This window comes from Mytilus galloprovincialis, chromosome 12, assembly GCF_965363235.1.
Source record: "Mytilus galloprovincialis chromosome 12, xbMytGall1.hap1.1, whole genome shotgun sequence".
In the NCBI taxonomy this organism is placed as follows: domain Eukaryota; kingdom Metazoa; phylum Mollusca; class Bivalvia; order Mytilida; family Mytilidae; genus Mytilus; species Mytilus galloprovincialis.
The window spans coordinates 48,236,048-48,252,112 of NC_134849.1; the positions used below are offsets into that span (position 1 = coordinate 48,236,048).

The following is a 16,065-nucleotide window of genomic DNA, read 5'->3' on the forward strand; positions in this document are numbered from 1 at the left end:
TTAATTTACTTTTTTTTAGAAACATATATTTGTGTAAGAGAGATGTTTAAATGATACAATTGAGAGATTAAAAAGACTTAACAAAATTGCCAACTTAAACCTTCACTTCAATAAAAGACAGTGATATTATTTCTTTTTAAGAAAGCAACCTGTCCAAGTTTTTGTTATTGACTTGATATCTAAATCTTCCACTACCTTTTTATACACAAAATATACATTGATCATAGCATTCTACACATCCTATCTATGAACATTTCCAGAAATTCATCAGTGAAATATATGCTCAGATATTCAAGGCACAAAATGATATCATACTTGTCAAGAAATTTACATAACTTTTGCAAGGTGCAAAAATCTAATATCTGTGCTAAACATATATAAATGATGTCATTATCAAAGTCATTTTTAAAAATTGGAGTTATCTCCCATTGTCCAGAATTTTAGTTGAATCAACTACTACTCATGCTTTATACAAAGCAGTGTTTAATTTTACTTCCCACTGATAATTTAAAGCAATCTTCACCATCCAGTGTTTACAAGCACTATGGTTATTTTATAGAAAAACTTTTTTTTATAATGTCAAAATTATAAATATTTAAAATCATGTAGAATTTTTGCAGATGAATGTGTACAGTAGTATCAAGGAATATTCTAATTATGACCTTAAAGAAGAATTATTTTTTAAATTGAAAGATAGATTTGTCTGAAATCAAAGGATATCTGCATCACACAACAACACATGCATTGTGGCAACTGAAATGTATAGAAAATTGCATGAAAGTAACAATTGTTTGTTATTTGTCTTTTGACATCTTTATTTGCCCATGGTGTTGTTTGTACTCTTTTTACTTTTGGGTTTTTTTTATCATCTGTTTTTGACTTGCCTTGACGGAGTCAAAAAGCAAGACATAGGTATGCTGTTTCCGGCGTGGGCGATATTGGTTTCTGATTCCGTCTATTTTATGGTGAACAGCAAGTGGTAGGTCAATCATATTTGGTATGCAGTTGTATAAGCATTGGCACATCTCATTTCCATGGAGATTATTTGGCCCTGCCCCCTCAGTCATGGTCTATTGACTTCAAAACTATTGCTTATTTTACATGTTTTAGTTTGTGATTAGGTCAGTTTATGGGGAACCACAAGTGGTAGGTCAATGATATTTGGTATGCAGTTGTATAAGCATTGGCATATCTCGTTTTCATGGAGATAATTTTGCTCTGCCTCCTTAGTCATGGCCTATTGACTGAAAATTTTTCTAAGTTATCATGTATTACATGTAGTTCGTGATTAGGTCAGTTCAAGGGAAACCATTAGTGGATGGCCAATGTTAATTGGTATTCAGTTGTATAAGCTTTTGCACATCTCATTTCCATGGAGAATATTTGGCCTTGCCCCTCAGTCACAGTCTAATGACTGAAACTTATCTTAGTTTACATGTATTAGTTTGTGATTAGATCAGTTTAAGATGAATTGCTTATGTTAGGTCAATAATATTTGGTATGCAAATTTATTGGCATTTGCAAGTATTGATTCCATGGAGATTATATAGCCCACCCCCTCTTCATGGTTCATTGACTTGAAACTTTTACATAGTTTACAAGTTAATATTTGTATTTAGATATGGGACTGACTTATAATAAGTCAATGGTATTTAGTATGCAGTTGTATTAGCATTGGCACATTTCATTTACATGGAGATTGTTTAGCCATATAACTCAGTCATGGTTCATTGACTTTTAATATTTGCATAACTTGTGTAAGATGTTAGAGTATTAATTGCTATTTGGATTTCAAAATTTGCATAATCAAAATTACAAAAAGGTGAGACATATCTGTGTGATAACAGTTTATGCTTCTTTGGTTTTGTCTTTGCTTAATCTGTAAAAATGCATCATTGAGGAACTTTGAAGAAATGAACAACTCAGTAATTCCCACTTAATTTTTATATAAGACAAAAATTATTTACTTTCCTCTATGTGTTTGTATGTAGATTTTCTTAGTGAAAGCAAATAAAATCTGTAATAAATATTAATTGAATCATCATGTCCAAATTATCACACTAGTTCTAGAACTAATTGCCATTAAATGGTGTTTTATTTTATCTAAAAAAACTTTAAGAGTTGTTTATGAATATTTGACCTACTAATAAAAACACTAAATAAATGTAAGATCTACTTAAAAGGCAAACATAACTGAGTGCAATGAAGAAAAAAATAAATATAAAAATGGCAATTTTTTTTACATATGAACAATTCATTTAGGATCTCTTGTTTTTCTAATACTAGTTGTTTTACAATTTAAATCAAATTATTTATTTTTTAGATACAGTTTCATTAATTATCACATGAGTCCACAAATAAAGCATGTCGGAAAAGTATTTAAGAGTGAAGAAGAATTTTAAAAGTCTGAAAAACAAAGTTTTAATACGACCACAAAAAAATTTTGCGGTCGTATATCGGTATGACATTGGTATAGTTGTTGACGTTGTCATCGTTGTCCGAAGACACTATAACTTTGGAGCATCTGGTGTTATTTAATTTTAAGAATTCTACAATAAAATATAGACCAGGATCATCTTGATCAGATCAAGTTTTCTACACCTAATAGATATAGGAAGATGTGGTATGAGTGCCAATGAGACAACTCTCCATCCAAATAACAATTTAATATTAAAGGAAACTAGTACCTGAATCGTAATTTCATATTTATTTTTATGGTTTTTATTATACATTTGGAAAATATTCTTGACATTTATGTATAAACCATCAAATGTTCATTTTGGGGGAAATTGGGTTATGTTGATATTTTTGTATATTTTTGTCACATCGCTGCTTGTTTAAAATTAAAATACAAGAAATACTAGATATTTGTATTTTTAACCGAATTTTGGTCTAAAATACTGGTTAATGATTTGGGGATTCAGGCGTGTGGTTGGCGGGCAACAGCCAAATGTTGTCTGTGCATCTACTCATGGACTGTTTAACCAAAGCTTTCAAATTTTAATTTGTTGTTACTGACAACAAAATGGAGGTCATGTTCAAAAATGACGATTTTGACTTTTACCTTTCAGGAGTTATGGTTCTTGAAAGATTGAAAAATGGTGTTTCCAGTCATGTCTGTGCATTTACTCATGAACCTTTCAATCAAAGCTTTTCAAACTTTGATATGTTGTTACTGACAAAAAAATAAAAGTCAAGTTTAATAATGACTATTTTGACTTTTCCTGTTCTGGAGTTATGGTTCTTGAAAGATTGAAAAATGGCGTTTCCAGTCATGTCCGTGCATTTACTCATAAACCTTTCAACCAATGCTTATTTAAATTTAATATGTTGATACTGATGACAAAATGGAGGACAAGTTTGATATTCATTTTATTGATCAGGAGTTATGGTTCTTGAAAGATTTAAAAATTGTGTACCATAACTCGGAAACGTAAAATCTAAAATTTATAAAAACAAAAGAGAGCTCTTGTCAATAGATATAAACAATTAACCAAAGTACCGTATTTTGTGTCACAAACCCATGCTGTGTCAAATATTCAATCACATTCAAAATTCAGAGCTGTTTTTGTCAAGCCTGCGACTTTAGTTGCAGAAAACTTGACATAGGGATAGTGATCAGGCGGCAGTGTTAGCTCACTTCTTAAAAGCTTTATATTTTAGAAGGTAGAAGACCTGGATGCTTCATACTTTGTATATGGAGGCCTCATGTTACGAAGTTTCAGTCCATCACATGTCCAATGTCCAATGGTATGTGCGTACCTTGCAAGGTCCTCATGCCCGTCAGACAGTTTTCATTTGACCTCGACCTCATTTCATGGATCAGGGAACAAGGTTAAATCTTGGTGGTCAAGTCCATATCTCAGATACTATAAGCAATAGGTCTAGTATTTTCGGTGTTTTGAAGGACTGTAAGGTGTACATGTCCAACTGGAAGGTGTCATCTGACCTTGACCTCATTTTCATGGTTCAGTGGTTATAGTTAAGTTTTTGTGTTTTGGTCTGTTTTGCGTATACTGTATGCAATTTGTCTACTATATTTGGTGTATGAAATGATTGTAAGGTGTACATGTCTAGTTGGTAGGTGTCATCTGACCTTGACTTCATTTTCATGGTTTAGTGGTCAAAGTTAAGTTTTTGAGGTTTGGTCTATTTTTTTAATACAATAAGCAATAGGCCAACTATATTTGGTGTATGTAAATATTTTATGATCTATGTCAGTCGTGCAGATTTTATTTGAAATGATTGTAAGGTGTACATGTCTAGCTGGTAGGTGTCATCTGACCTTGACCTCATTTTCATGGTTTAGTGGTCAAAGTTAAGTTTTTGAGGTTTGGTCTATTTTTTTTAATACAATAAGCAATAGGCCAACTATATTTATACCCCACGCAACGAAGTTGCGGAGGGTATAATGTTTTTGACCTGTCCGTCCGTCCGTCCGTCAGTCCTGTTTCTTGTCATCGCAACTCCTCTCAAACCACACAACAGAATTTCAGATAATAAGGACATACTATGTAGTTGTGCATATGGACGGGAAATTGCGTTTCAATTTTTTTTCTAGGAGTTACGCCCCTTTGAACTTATTTACTTTAATGTACTACTGCAACAGTTTGTCATCGCAACTCCTCTCAAACCACACAACAGAATTTCACGAAACCTTTTCAGATAATAAGGACATACTATGTAGTTGTGCATATCGACGGGAAATTGCGATTCAATTTTTTTTCTAGGAGTTACGCCCCTTTGAACTTATTTACTTTAATGTACTACTGCAACAGTTTGTCATCGCAACTCCTCTCAAACCACACAACAGAATTTTACGAAACCTTTTCAGATAATAAGGACATACTATGTAGTTGTGCATATCGACGGGAAATCAGATTCAATTTTTTTTCTAGGAGTTACACCCCTTTGAACTTATTTACTTTAATGTTCTACTGCAACAGTTTGTCATCGCAACTCCTCTCAAACCACACAACAGAATTTCACGAAACCTTTTCAGATAATAAGGACATACTATGTAGTTGTGCATATCGACGGGAAATTGCGATTCAATTTTTTTTCTAGGAGTTACGCCCCTTTGAACTTATTTACTTTAATGTACTACTGCAACAGTTTGTCATCGCAACTCCTCTCAAACCACACAACAGAATTTCATGAAACTTTGTAGATAATAAGGACATACTATGTAGATGTGAATATCAACAGGAAATTACGGTTCAATTTTTTTTCTAGGAGTTATGCTCCTTTGAACTTATTTGCTTCAATGTACTTCTGCAACAGTTTGTCATCTCAACTCCTCTGAAAACACACAACAAAATTTCATGAAATTTTATAGAAAATAAGGACATACTATGTATATTGACAGGAAATTATTATTCAATATTTTTTCTTATACAATTTTTTTTTCTTATACTTATTTAATTTCTCCAATGACAATGTGGGGACGTGGGGTATGTGAGCGTGCTCACTAAGGTTCTTTAATTGCTGTATGTAAATATTTTATGATCTATGTCAGTCGTGCAGATTTTATTTGACCTTGACGTCATTCTCACAGTTCAGTGTTAAGTTTTTGTGTTTTGGTTTGTTTTTCTTAAACTATAAGCTATAGGTCAACTATATTTGTTGTATGGAAGAATGGTTAGCTGTACATGTCTGCCTGGCATGGTTTATCATGTTAATCTGACCTTGACATCATTTTCATGGTTCATTGATCAATGTTTGGTTTTCTTAGTTAACCTTAAGTTTATGTGACAGTTGTAATAAAGCTTTACATTTAGGACTATCAACATAATATCAATGATTAGTAAAGAAGGCGAGACATTTCAGTGTGTGCACTCTTGTTAGCTTAAATGTTGTGTATATACTTGCTCAACTGTTCAGGGTTTGACCTCTGCAGGAAAATCCAGTTTGCTGTCTCTCAGATAGCCTCTTGTTATGTTATGTCTAAGGGGCTTTTTTTTTACCCTTGACTGTCCTTCTGTCTTTCTGTCTTTACTCCCTTCCACTGTTCACCAGAGTTCAAATGAAGTGAATGTAAGCAACCTAAGTCCTTCCAAAATGAGAGAGAAAAAACATACTGCATAGTCGGCTATAAGAGACCTGGCAGATTACATTTGACCTTTGTCCTCAATTTCATGATTAGTTGGAAAGGTAATGATTGTAAGGTGTACCTTTCTGCCTTGCAAGGATTCATCTGACCTTGACCTCATGCTCATTGTTCTTTGACCAATATTAAGTTTTCATGGACAGGTTTTAGTGCCTAAGTGGATACTTGAAGCAGAAGGTCAAATATATTTGGTGTATGAAATGATTGTATTTTCTGTCTGGCAGTGGATATCTGACCTTGACTTCATTGCCATGAACCATTCAGGCATTCTCCATAAGTATCAATGTCTGATTTGATGACATACCACTTCCTTGTCCTTTTGCACGGTCCTTACAGATAACTACTCTCAAGACCTTTCATCATATAATCAACCATGGTTAGTGAAGTAAGCGAGACATGTTACAGTGGCTGATCCAGGGGAACGGGTCAAGGGTTGAACCCCCCCCCCCCCCCCCCTGGCCCCCTTTTTTGGACAATCAATGCATTTGAATGGGGCGTATAGTTGGAACCCTTCTTTTATCCTGGGTTTAGTGAGCTACTATCAATAGATAGAAAATGATAAATACAACTGAGGATACATAAGACAAGGTTAATATTAAGATACTGAGACGTAACCAATATATGAGAGAAACAGTACTAGTGTGTTTCATGCTTTCCATTCTTGCAGTTGTTGGAAGTTCCATTTCAGTTACTCTTTTTGATTTTGGTTTTCCGTCCTCAGTATAAACCTACCTTTATGAAATTAAAAAAAACGAATGTATAGAAAGTGATATTATTCAAATGAAAATACTGAAAACATGATTTAGACGGTCTCGATTTCATTCTTTATCATCAGGGAAGTGGATCATAACTCTTGGCTAGCGAAGATGATTCCTTATCTGAAAAAGTTTTAAAAAAATAGCGTGCTTAAAAGGTCAGCACAGTGAAGTTTACCTAATACATGTTATCACAATGAATATAAAGGATAAAGTCGGTTGTTTTGCAAAGGTCATAGTACTGGCTTGTAAGTTTGATGGTACATTCAGAAAACTTATTTCATACGGAATAGCACATCTTCAATTTACGGTGATGTTGTTACCCGAGCCTGGAAACTAAGATACGATTCAGGTAAACTTGTCAATCCTTTCAATACATTTACTCTAAAAGGTGACCAATGCAAGACTTTAGTTATATCTTTGAATATTGTTTTAATTGGTATTAATAAATAGATCTGGGTTGAGAGTTGTCTTATTGACATGCATTCCACATCTCCACATGTCTATTTGTTATCAGTAAAAAAAAACGTACTAGATAGAATCATATTCAAAACAGTGTGGCTGTGGCCATTGATTGACAACCTAAATTATCCCATTGACTGGGTCAGATTATGTGAACGTTTGTCTGTAACGACCACTGCTCACTATGTACTTGTTAAAGACACTTAAACTGTGGGGTCACCAAAGGTTCTCAACACCTAAATGAAGTTATTCGAAAAATTAATCAGGTATAACACGATGTTATGATTTATATCAATAATATTCCTGATTAATTTTTCGAATTATTTTATTATGAAGGCGTTAAGAACCTTTGGTTACCCCACAGTTTAAATTCTATAATAAGTAAGTAGTGAGCAGTGGTCGTTACAGACAAACGTTCACCTAATATGTCCCAGTCAATGGGATAATTAAGGTCGTCAATCAATGGCCACAACCACACTGTCTTGAATATGATTCTAAAAGTGTTAAACACACATGCATGTACTACGGCACTACAATCTGTTAATATCTATATATTTTGGCATTGCACACGGTCGTGTGTTTTCTCTGACTGTTAATGACGTATTAACACTAAATCCACCGAATGTGTACTGCCTGGTCTTAGATACAGGATGAATTTTATTAGCTTTGAACTAGCTGTCTCTAGTCTGTCAGTAACGAGTTCTCAGAAATCTTTACGTATGGTCTTTTTTGTTGTTATTGATGGGGGATGGTTTAAAAATACTCCGCTACGCCCAGTTTGTGATATTGTTTGATGTTTTTTCTGATTTGTATCGATCTGATGAGTTAAGCCTTTTTTATCTGATTTTTATGGTTTGATCTTATGTTCAGCTGTAACACCACTGTTGCAGGTTAAGCCTAAAGGGAGGGTTGAGGTCTCACAAACATGTTTTAATCCCGCCTAGTTCTATATATGCCTGTTCCAAGTTAGGAGTCTGTAGTTTATTGGTTGTAGTTGGTTCATGTTTGTCTTTTTCATTGATTTTTTGTGTTTCATCATTTCTTTTGTTCTGTTTGTTAAATATTATATCTACATTGTGTATATTATTACTCTCTTACATCAGAGGTTTCTGTGTTAGTTAATGAAGTTACTATAATCGTTATCAATAGTTGATGGCAAATATTTTGGAAAGGAGAATGATCAATCCGAGTTGTCATTTTTATGAATCATTAAGTAAAACAAAACGAAGGGCCATCTACAATATGCTCAATGTTCCAGAAAAACACCACAACAAATAATATATACTTATACATAAGTCAAACTCACACAACAAACAAAACTGTAACTATGTTTTACTTTTAAAATAACTGTACGCAATCTTAATTATTTATCTAATTGAATATATATCTTACTAGCTGGAGGCCTACAGATACGTTTTGTATGACTCTGATCTAGTGGAAATAAATATTATCTGTTTAAAAGTTGTTCAATTTACCTTTTCAATATATACAACCGACAGATAAATTTGTATGTTATATTTACTTTATAGGTAAAAACTATACCGAAAACTAGTATTACCTTTAAATGTTTTGGTTGAATAGTTCATAATTCACTATTGTATAGTACTCGGAGCTCTTCAATCAATGGAGTTTAATAATTTCATAGCAACGTACGTCACCAGGGCCGCTTTGGTTTTAACTTTGGATAGATATAATACACTACAAAACAAATGTTGACCAGGAAAAAGTAGATCTATCTCCAAGTTGAATAAAATGAAATTGTGGATTTTGTAAATGATAACTATCAAAGGAAACATAGGTAAGTTAAAATATTCGACAATTAAATAATAGACTTTTAATTCACGTAAATATCATTTAGTGTGAAAGAACATGTTGGTATGCACTCGTTAATTTAAATGACTAAAAGTCTTGGCCATGAATGTTCTCGTTGATCTCTCCACACTTAATGCAGTTTGAGCTATTTTGATAATTCAAAAAAAATCCCTAAAGTTTTTATGACGTTTTTTTCGCTAAACGCTATGGTATGGTAATTTTATGTTACATCTGTCCGCCCGCTCTTTCCCTCACTCTCGACCAAATTATAGAATATATATAATATGGTCAAATTAGCATTAAGCTGTCACTTTGCTCTTTTTAAGACTAAACAACTTTTTTTGAAACTGACACCAAGTTTTGGAATCGGATCAGTATACATTTGTTTTAGCACAAATCATCCCATGATATGTTATTGAACATCAAGTTACAGAATATCAAAGCTGTATAAATTGCATGAAATAAAGTATTATAAATGAAAAATTATTGTTTACACAAGTATTTCAATTGGCATGCTTTATGGGTAATATAAGGGTTGATATTTTGGTAAATAAATCAATCAAATTTTAATTTCCACACCTAGTCCCTACGAGACTAACTGAATTGGTATAAAGTACACAGTTAACTTTTTGTGGCACAGATTTATAAACGCACGGACCCAATTAGACGTATTTAATATGATTAATATAAAGATCAATGTTTAAGCTTGGTTTAACCTAATTTGAAACATTTAATATCATATATTATTTAGTAATCCGATCTATATTATTGTAATGATTACTCAGTTTGATTTAAATTTTCGTAATAAATGCAAAAATTAAACCCCAAGTGGTTTTATGTATATTATGTTGCAATGAAGTCTTATTCATTTTACATTCATGGCATAAGCTATGACTGTCCTACTTAAGATATATAACAAAACATGTTTTAACAACGAAAACGGTGTCAAAAAGTTTAAAACTGTAATACCACTTTGCTTCCAATTTGTAAATCTTTTATCCCCATTTTTCTCTCTCATGTATTTTAATCTTTTCCTTTAATTCTGTTTTTTTTTTTAATGAGGCATACAAAAGGGAAACAAAGTTTGATGGGAAATACAATATATCTTTTTGCTCTATTCAATCACTTGACCTATAACATTTTAAAAAGTTGATAAATGGTTAGCATGTGAACATTTGTAAATAACGTTAACATTTGTATGATGTGGTGTATTGTGTATTCTTTCGTTTAAACTATTTTCAAATGTTTTCTTTTTCAACTCAAACACTGTATATACAAATAAATACGCCAAATATCTAAGAACTGGTAATAGCACACAAAATATGAGACCCTTAACTACAGTCTAATATAAAAATAAGAAGATGTGGTATGATTGCCAATGAGACAACTCTCCACAAGAGACCAAAATGACACAGAAATTAACAACTATAGGTCACCGTACGGCCTTCAACAATGAGCAAAGCCCATACCGCATAGTCGGCTATAAAAGGCCCCGAAATGACAATGTAAGCACATTTTGTTAGTATAATAGTCCTATATATAACAGAAGGAAAGGACTCATTTGTATGTTCAAAAACCTGCATATGTGATGCGACGACGTGGGAACGCTATTTCTTTTTTAATTCAATTGTTTATAAAGGAATAATTGATATTAAAGAAGGGACAATTAAAGTTCGCGGTATTATTAAAGTCTCAATAGCATTTTAATGGTTCATGAATTGGCTTTGTTTTCATGTAGACGATAGGCGATTAAAGTATTAATATCCGAACAATAGTATTTAAAATGATTGACATTTTTCAACACAGCTTTTCGTCAGGACATATTTTACTCACACCGTGCAGTCTTCTTTCTAATTTTCTCTTTCTCTCTTTCACAATGATTCATATCCGTTCTGTTCTACGGACATTGCTTTTACCTATTGTATATCTATTTCAATTATTGAACATTATGAAAAATTGATATTGTTATGAGTATAGAAAGTTTACATCTATTTGGATTTAACTTAAATGTAATTTTTCTAATTAGAAATATGAGAAGAATACTGAAAATGTTAAATCTAATCCAAAGCATTAGTGTGTTGCTTTCCTCGGCAAGTTCAATAAGTGGCTTTGTAAAATGCATCATCAGTTTTCATTCACGACGATTTCGTTCACTGCAGTTTTATAATAAAATTTTCAAAATATTTATGATGTATCTGGCATACACTTTCGATTTTTGTCATAGAAACAATGTTTATCTGTGCGATATTTGATTAAAAATGTATAGTAACTTTCAAAAGCGGAATCGATTTCAGTCATGTAGACTGTAAACAAAATGAAACTAATGAAATACAATTTCGTGTAATTCATTGATAGGTTCATGTCAATATTTACAGATCTGAAAAACAATCGCTTCCACTATTTCACCATTATCGAATTATATGCAGTACATCAATGATAAATTAAACACCTAACAAAATATATTGATTGATTGATTGATTTTGTTTGCTCAAAGTGACAAATATTTCGTAGACGATAAACACATGTAGAGTAGAGAAAAACTAAGTGTCATGGTTTAAGGGGAAAAACAAATGTTCTGGCTCGATTATCACTATGTGACATGTTTTTCCTATTTGTATTAATTGTTGGGCATACGACCGAGGATAAAAAATAATGCACAAACTTTACAACGTTCTTAAACTGTTTTGATAGTGAACACATACTGGTATACTCTAGTATACTAGTAATTCTACACACAGGGCTTTTAGTTTAAACGATTGACAATTTTTTAGTGTCGATCTAACTGCTAAAAAATAGGCGCTCGTCGCGTGTTTGTCTCATTTCGACGGAGTAAACAAAGTGAGACTAAGGCGTTTTGTTTCCGGCGTTGGCGGTGTCAACAGTGTATTGGTTTGTGTGGAAACACTAGTGGTATGTCAATAGTATTTGGTATGCAGTTGTATAAGCATTCAGACATCTCATTTTCATGGAGAGTATGTGATCCCGTCCCCATATTCATGGTCTATTGTCTTTTGCGTAGTTTACATGCATGACTTGTGATTAGATCAGTTTTAGGGAAACCATTAGGGAGATCTGTTGTGGAATCTTAGTTTTTAAAACACAGTATGATTGGAAATTGAGTTTAACCCTTTGAACGTCCTTGTGGTTGTTCAAAATCTATACAGTAACGTCATACAACACAGCGTTATGGCTACAACGTTACCATAGTTCAATATGTTTGTACTTTGCGTATTTTCCGACAAGGTCCATACTATTTGGAATGTCTGCGTTTTATGTTTGTTCTGGTAATTCTTGACTGTTTTGTTTTAATACCTAACTTTAATTTATTTGTGTTATTCTTGACCCATATCCATGGGGTGTAATTTGCAAATTATCAATTAAAGTTAAGTTAAGTTTTAAGAAAGGATGAAATTATCTTTAGAGCTAGATATCTTCGTTTACGAAACAGGAATTTTACAAGTAATAATATTTAGGTAGGTTAGAGTGCTAAATATGGTTTGTTCCGAATAAACTGCGATCGAATTCACAAAGCCAACAAAGCCAATATGAATTATTGCATGATTCTAACTAATTTAATCAATGCAAACGGCATGTAGAAACAAATGCGAAGTTTTACGCTGCATGGAATTTTAATTAAACATTCCTTTTAAACGCGGAAATTTAAACCTAAATTCAAAGGAAGACCGATCATGTTATCAAATTTTGTTATAATAACAGTAGCAACATGCACACTACTGAAGGTTTAACATAATTGTTTTTTTTAATTGTTTGATTCAAAATTTATACCCCTTTTTTACATTTTAGATAATATAACATGGCAAAAGAAAAAGAAGAGGTTATACCAGTGGCAGGTCCTGGGAGTAAGATTAAAGCGCTTGCACCAACAGTGCGGAAACATTTCAAATTTGAAGGAGCTGCAGTTTTTGTAGATTTTTCTACAAACAGTGTCAAGGCATTACCAGCAGAGATTTGGAAAAATGAAGAGATACAGAGAAAATCTACAAAATTCCTTGGAGAGAACAACCGATTAAAGAAACTTCCAAAGACAATTTCAGATCTTGAGAACTTAGTTTTCATTGATTTGCGAAATAACATCCTAACATCACTCCCTGGAACGATATGCAAAATCAAACCACTTAAAACCCTACTAGTCTCCGGTAATCAACTGAAAAGTTTACCGGCAACCATCCACAAAGCTGAAAGTCTCGCCACTGTCGATGCTTCAAATAATAAAATCAAAGCTATACCAAAAACTATCAACAAATCAAAATCTATCGTTCTTTTGGATTTATCCGACAACGTCATCAAGTCTATAAAGAAAAATATTTACGAAGTCGGAGCTCAGATAATTTTGAAAGGAAACCGAATAATCGAGTTGCCAGACGCTAATGTCAAGAACCCCGCACTAAAGATGCTAGACGTATCACACAATTCCATAGCGCATATCCCAGACAATATCAACAATGTTTTGACACTTACATGGCTCAATCTGAGTCACAATGACCTATCCGAGATACCAAAAGAAATGGGTTTCCTGAAATACTTGACATTTTTAGATTTGTCACATAATAGCTTAGAAACTGTTCCAGAGGAGTTATGTGCGATTGAATTTGCATTGAAAACATTGCTACTATCCGGAAATATGTTGAAATACCTTCCAAAGAACATTAACAAACTTAAACGCTTACAAACACTCGAAGCAGCCGACAATGCTTTGACCGGGTTACCTCCAAACTTCTCCGATCTAAAGGACTTAAAATCACTCGAGCTTTCAGGAAACAAAATTCAAAACATGCAGGAAATGAGCAAATTGAAATTTGTAGAACATATAAAATTGGCAAGGAACGAAATAACAGTTCTCCCAGAAGATTTGCCTAATCTGAAGTCATTGATATCCCTTGATGTTTCAGGCAATTACCTTAAAGTTATTCCGGATAATATATGCAAAATAGGAACATTAAAATCCCTTTCGGCGGCCAAGAACAAAATAAGTGCAATTCCAGAGACCCTAGGAGAAGATCAGCTTATAACAGAACTTGATGTATCACACAACAAAATACAGGGATTTCCACAAGATTTGAAAAAGTTAAGGTGCATTGAAGTTCTTAAAATTGCAGGGAATCAAATTTCAGCCCTTCCAAAGAGCTTAGATGTTATGTTTCAGATACGGACATTAGATGTCGCTGGTAATTCGCTGACTCAGTTTATGTTACCAAAGACAATAACATCGCTGAATATAGCAGAAAATCCTGTCTTTCATCCAAAAGATGACGATAAGTCTATTTTTAGCCAATTTGCTGAGAAAGACCATGCCCGTCTGATCACAGTTCTTGATGCCTCAAATACAAAACTTCCTGAAATATGGGATTCCATTTGCAAACTTCGTGTTCTGACCGTCGTGAAACTAACACAAAACGCCATCAGTGTAATACCAGAAGATTTCTGTAAACTTAGAGCGCTTCAGGAAGTAGATCTGAGCAAAAATGGAATAAATGAAATACCAGACAAATTCAATCAGCTACAAAATCTCCGAAAACTGAATTTAGCCCACAATAGCCTCAGAGAATTTTCAGAAAGTCTTTGTGATCTTCACCAGTTGGAAGTTTTAAATCTGGCAGACAATGAAATTTCAATATTACCAGAAACATTTGGAGAAATTAACAAATTGACAAAACTTGTTGAGTTAGATTTATCGTACAACCGTCTAGCAAATTTACCAGAGGAAAGATGGGACGTTTTGGCTTCAATGAAGGTATTGAACGTTTCTTTTAACAGCATTAACATGGTACCAGCAGATTTACCTTACCTGTACAGAATTGAATTGTTAAACGCTGCGTCAAACGACCTCACGTCACTTCCCAGCGATATCGTGAAAATGACTGGATTGAAAAGCATCGACGTGTCGGACAATCTCCTCGAAGCATTACCCGAAGGTATATGCAAACTACCATGCTTAACGAACGTTAATGTTGCCGACAATAAAATAAAACAATGGCCATCCAAAATTGAAGCTCTTAAGGCGAAGGCTACCGTAAATATGGAAAATCAGTCAGCTTATAAACAAAGAGATGCACCAGATGATGCTCTTAAGGCAGGAGAGGTCCAAACTGACGCCGAAGATGATTCAAAGCGGTAGCCGTATTGTGAAAGTATCACCTAAAGGACAATTTGTCTGAAAAAAGTGACAGTTGTGTTGATAACATTTCATTTGACCAACGTAAATCATTAATATGACAATATTACACACTAAAAAACCTACCAAACAAACGTCGTCATATTCATTTAAAACAACTAATATACTTTGTGCGACTCATTATCAAATGTTATATAAATAAGATCGCAATATTAATTTCCTATATCCATTTGAATTTTAAGTAAATTCTTTTTTTTGTCAAATAATTTTGATTTTCTTCTGATATAGGGCGTGAATTGCCTACTTCTGAATGTCTTTAAACATTTTACATTTTTTAGACTGCATATGCAAGTGCTATTAAACCATATTTTCTGCTCAAGTTTGACTGTTATATCTTGCTCATTGAATATTAAATATGTGAAAGAAAATGTATGTAATGTTATGCACATTTATTGAGTATAATGATGTTTGTTGTCTCGCTTGAAACGAAAGTCACAGAATCCGAGACATAGGGATTACAATCCGCTGACAGCTTAAACTTTTTGCCACGAGGTTTTTATCCAGTAGGTAGAAGACCTTGATGCTATCCTATATACAGTGAATGCAGATGCCATATGTTACCAAGTTTCCGTCTGTCATATTATTTTAAAGGTTTGGAAAAGAAAGCATTGAATTTCTCACTTATTTATGAGTGAAAGAATAAATTTGATGCATGGGTCCATTGATCAGTGTTTATCTGACCTTGACCTCATTTCATAGATCAGTAATCAATGATTAGTTCTCGTGGTCAACTT

At 33.3% G+C, this 16,065-nt stretch overlaps 1 protein-coding gene across 1 annotated transcript; it reads left to right on the plus strand.

Annotated features, from left to right (window-relative positions):
- The first annotated feature begins 8,922 nt into the window (after nucleotides 1-8,922).
- Nucleotides 8,923-15,699, plus strand: LOC143054043 (uncharacterized). Its single transcript, XM_076226899.1, has 2 exons — nucleotides 8,923-9,124; nucleotides 12,943-15,699. The coding sequence occupies exon 2, from the start codon at nucleotides 12,953-12,955 to the stop codon at nucleotides 15,272-15,274; it is 2,322 nt and encodes a 773-aa protein (XP_076083014.1). The 5' UTR covers nucleotides 8,923-9,124; nucleotides 12,943-12,952; the 3' UTR covers nucleotides 15,275-15,699.
- The last annotated feature ends 366 nt before the right edge of the window (nucleotides 15,700-16,065 follow it).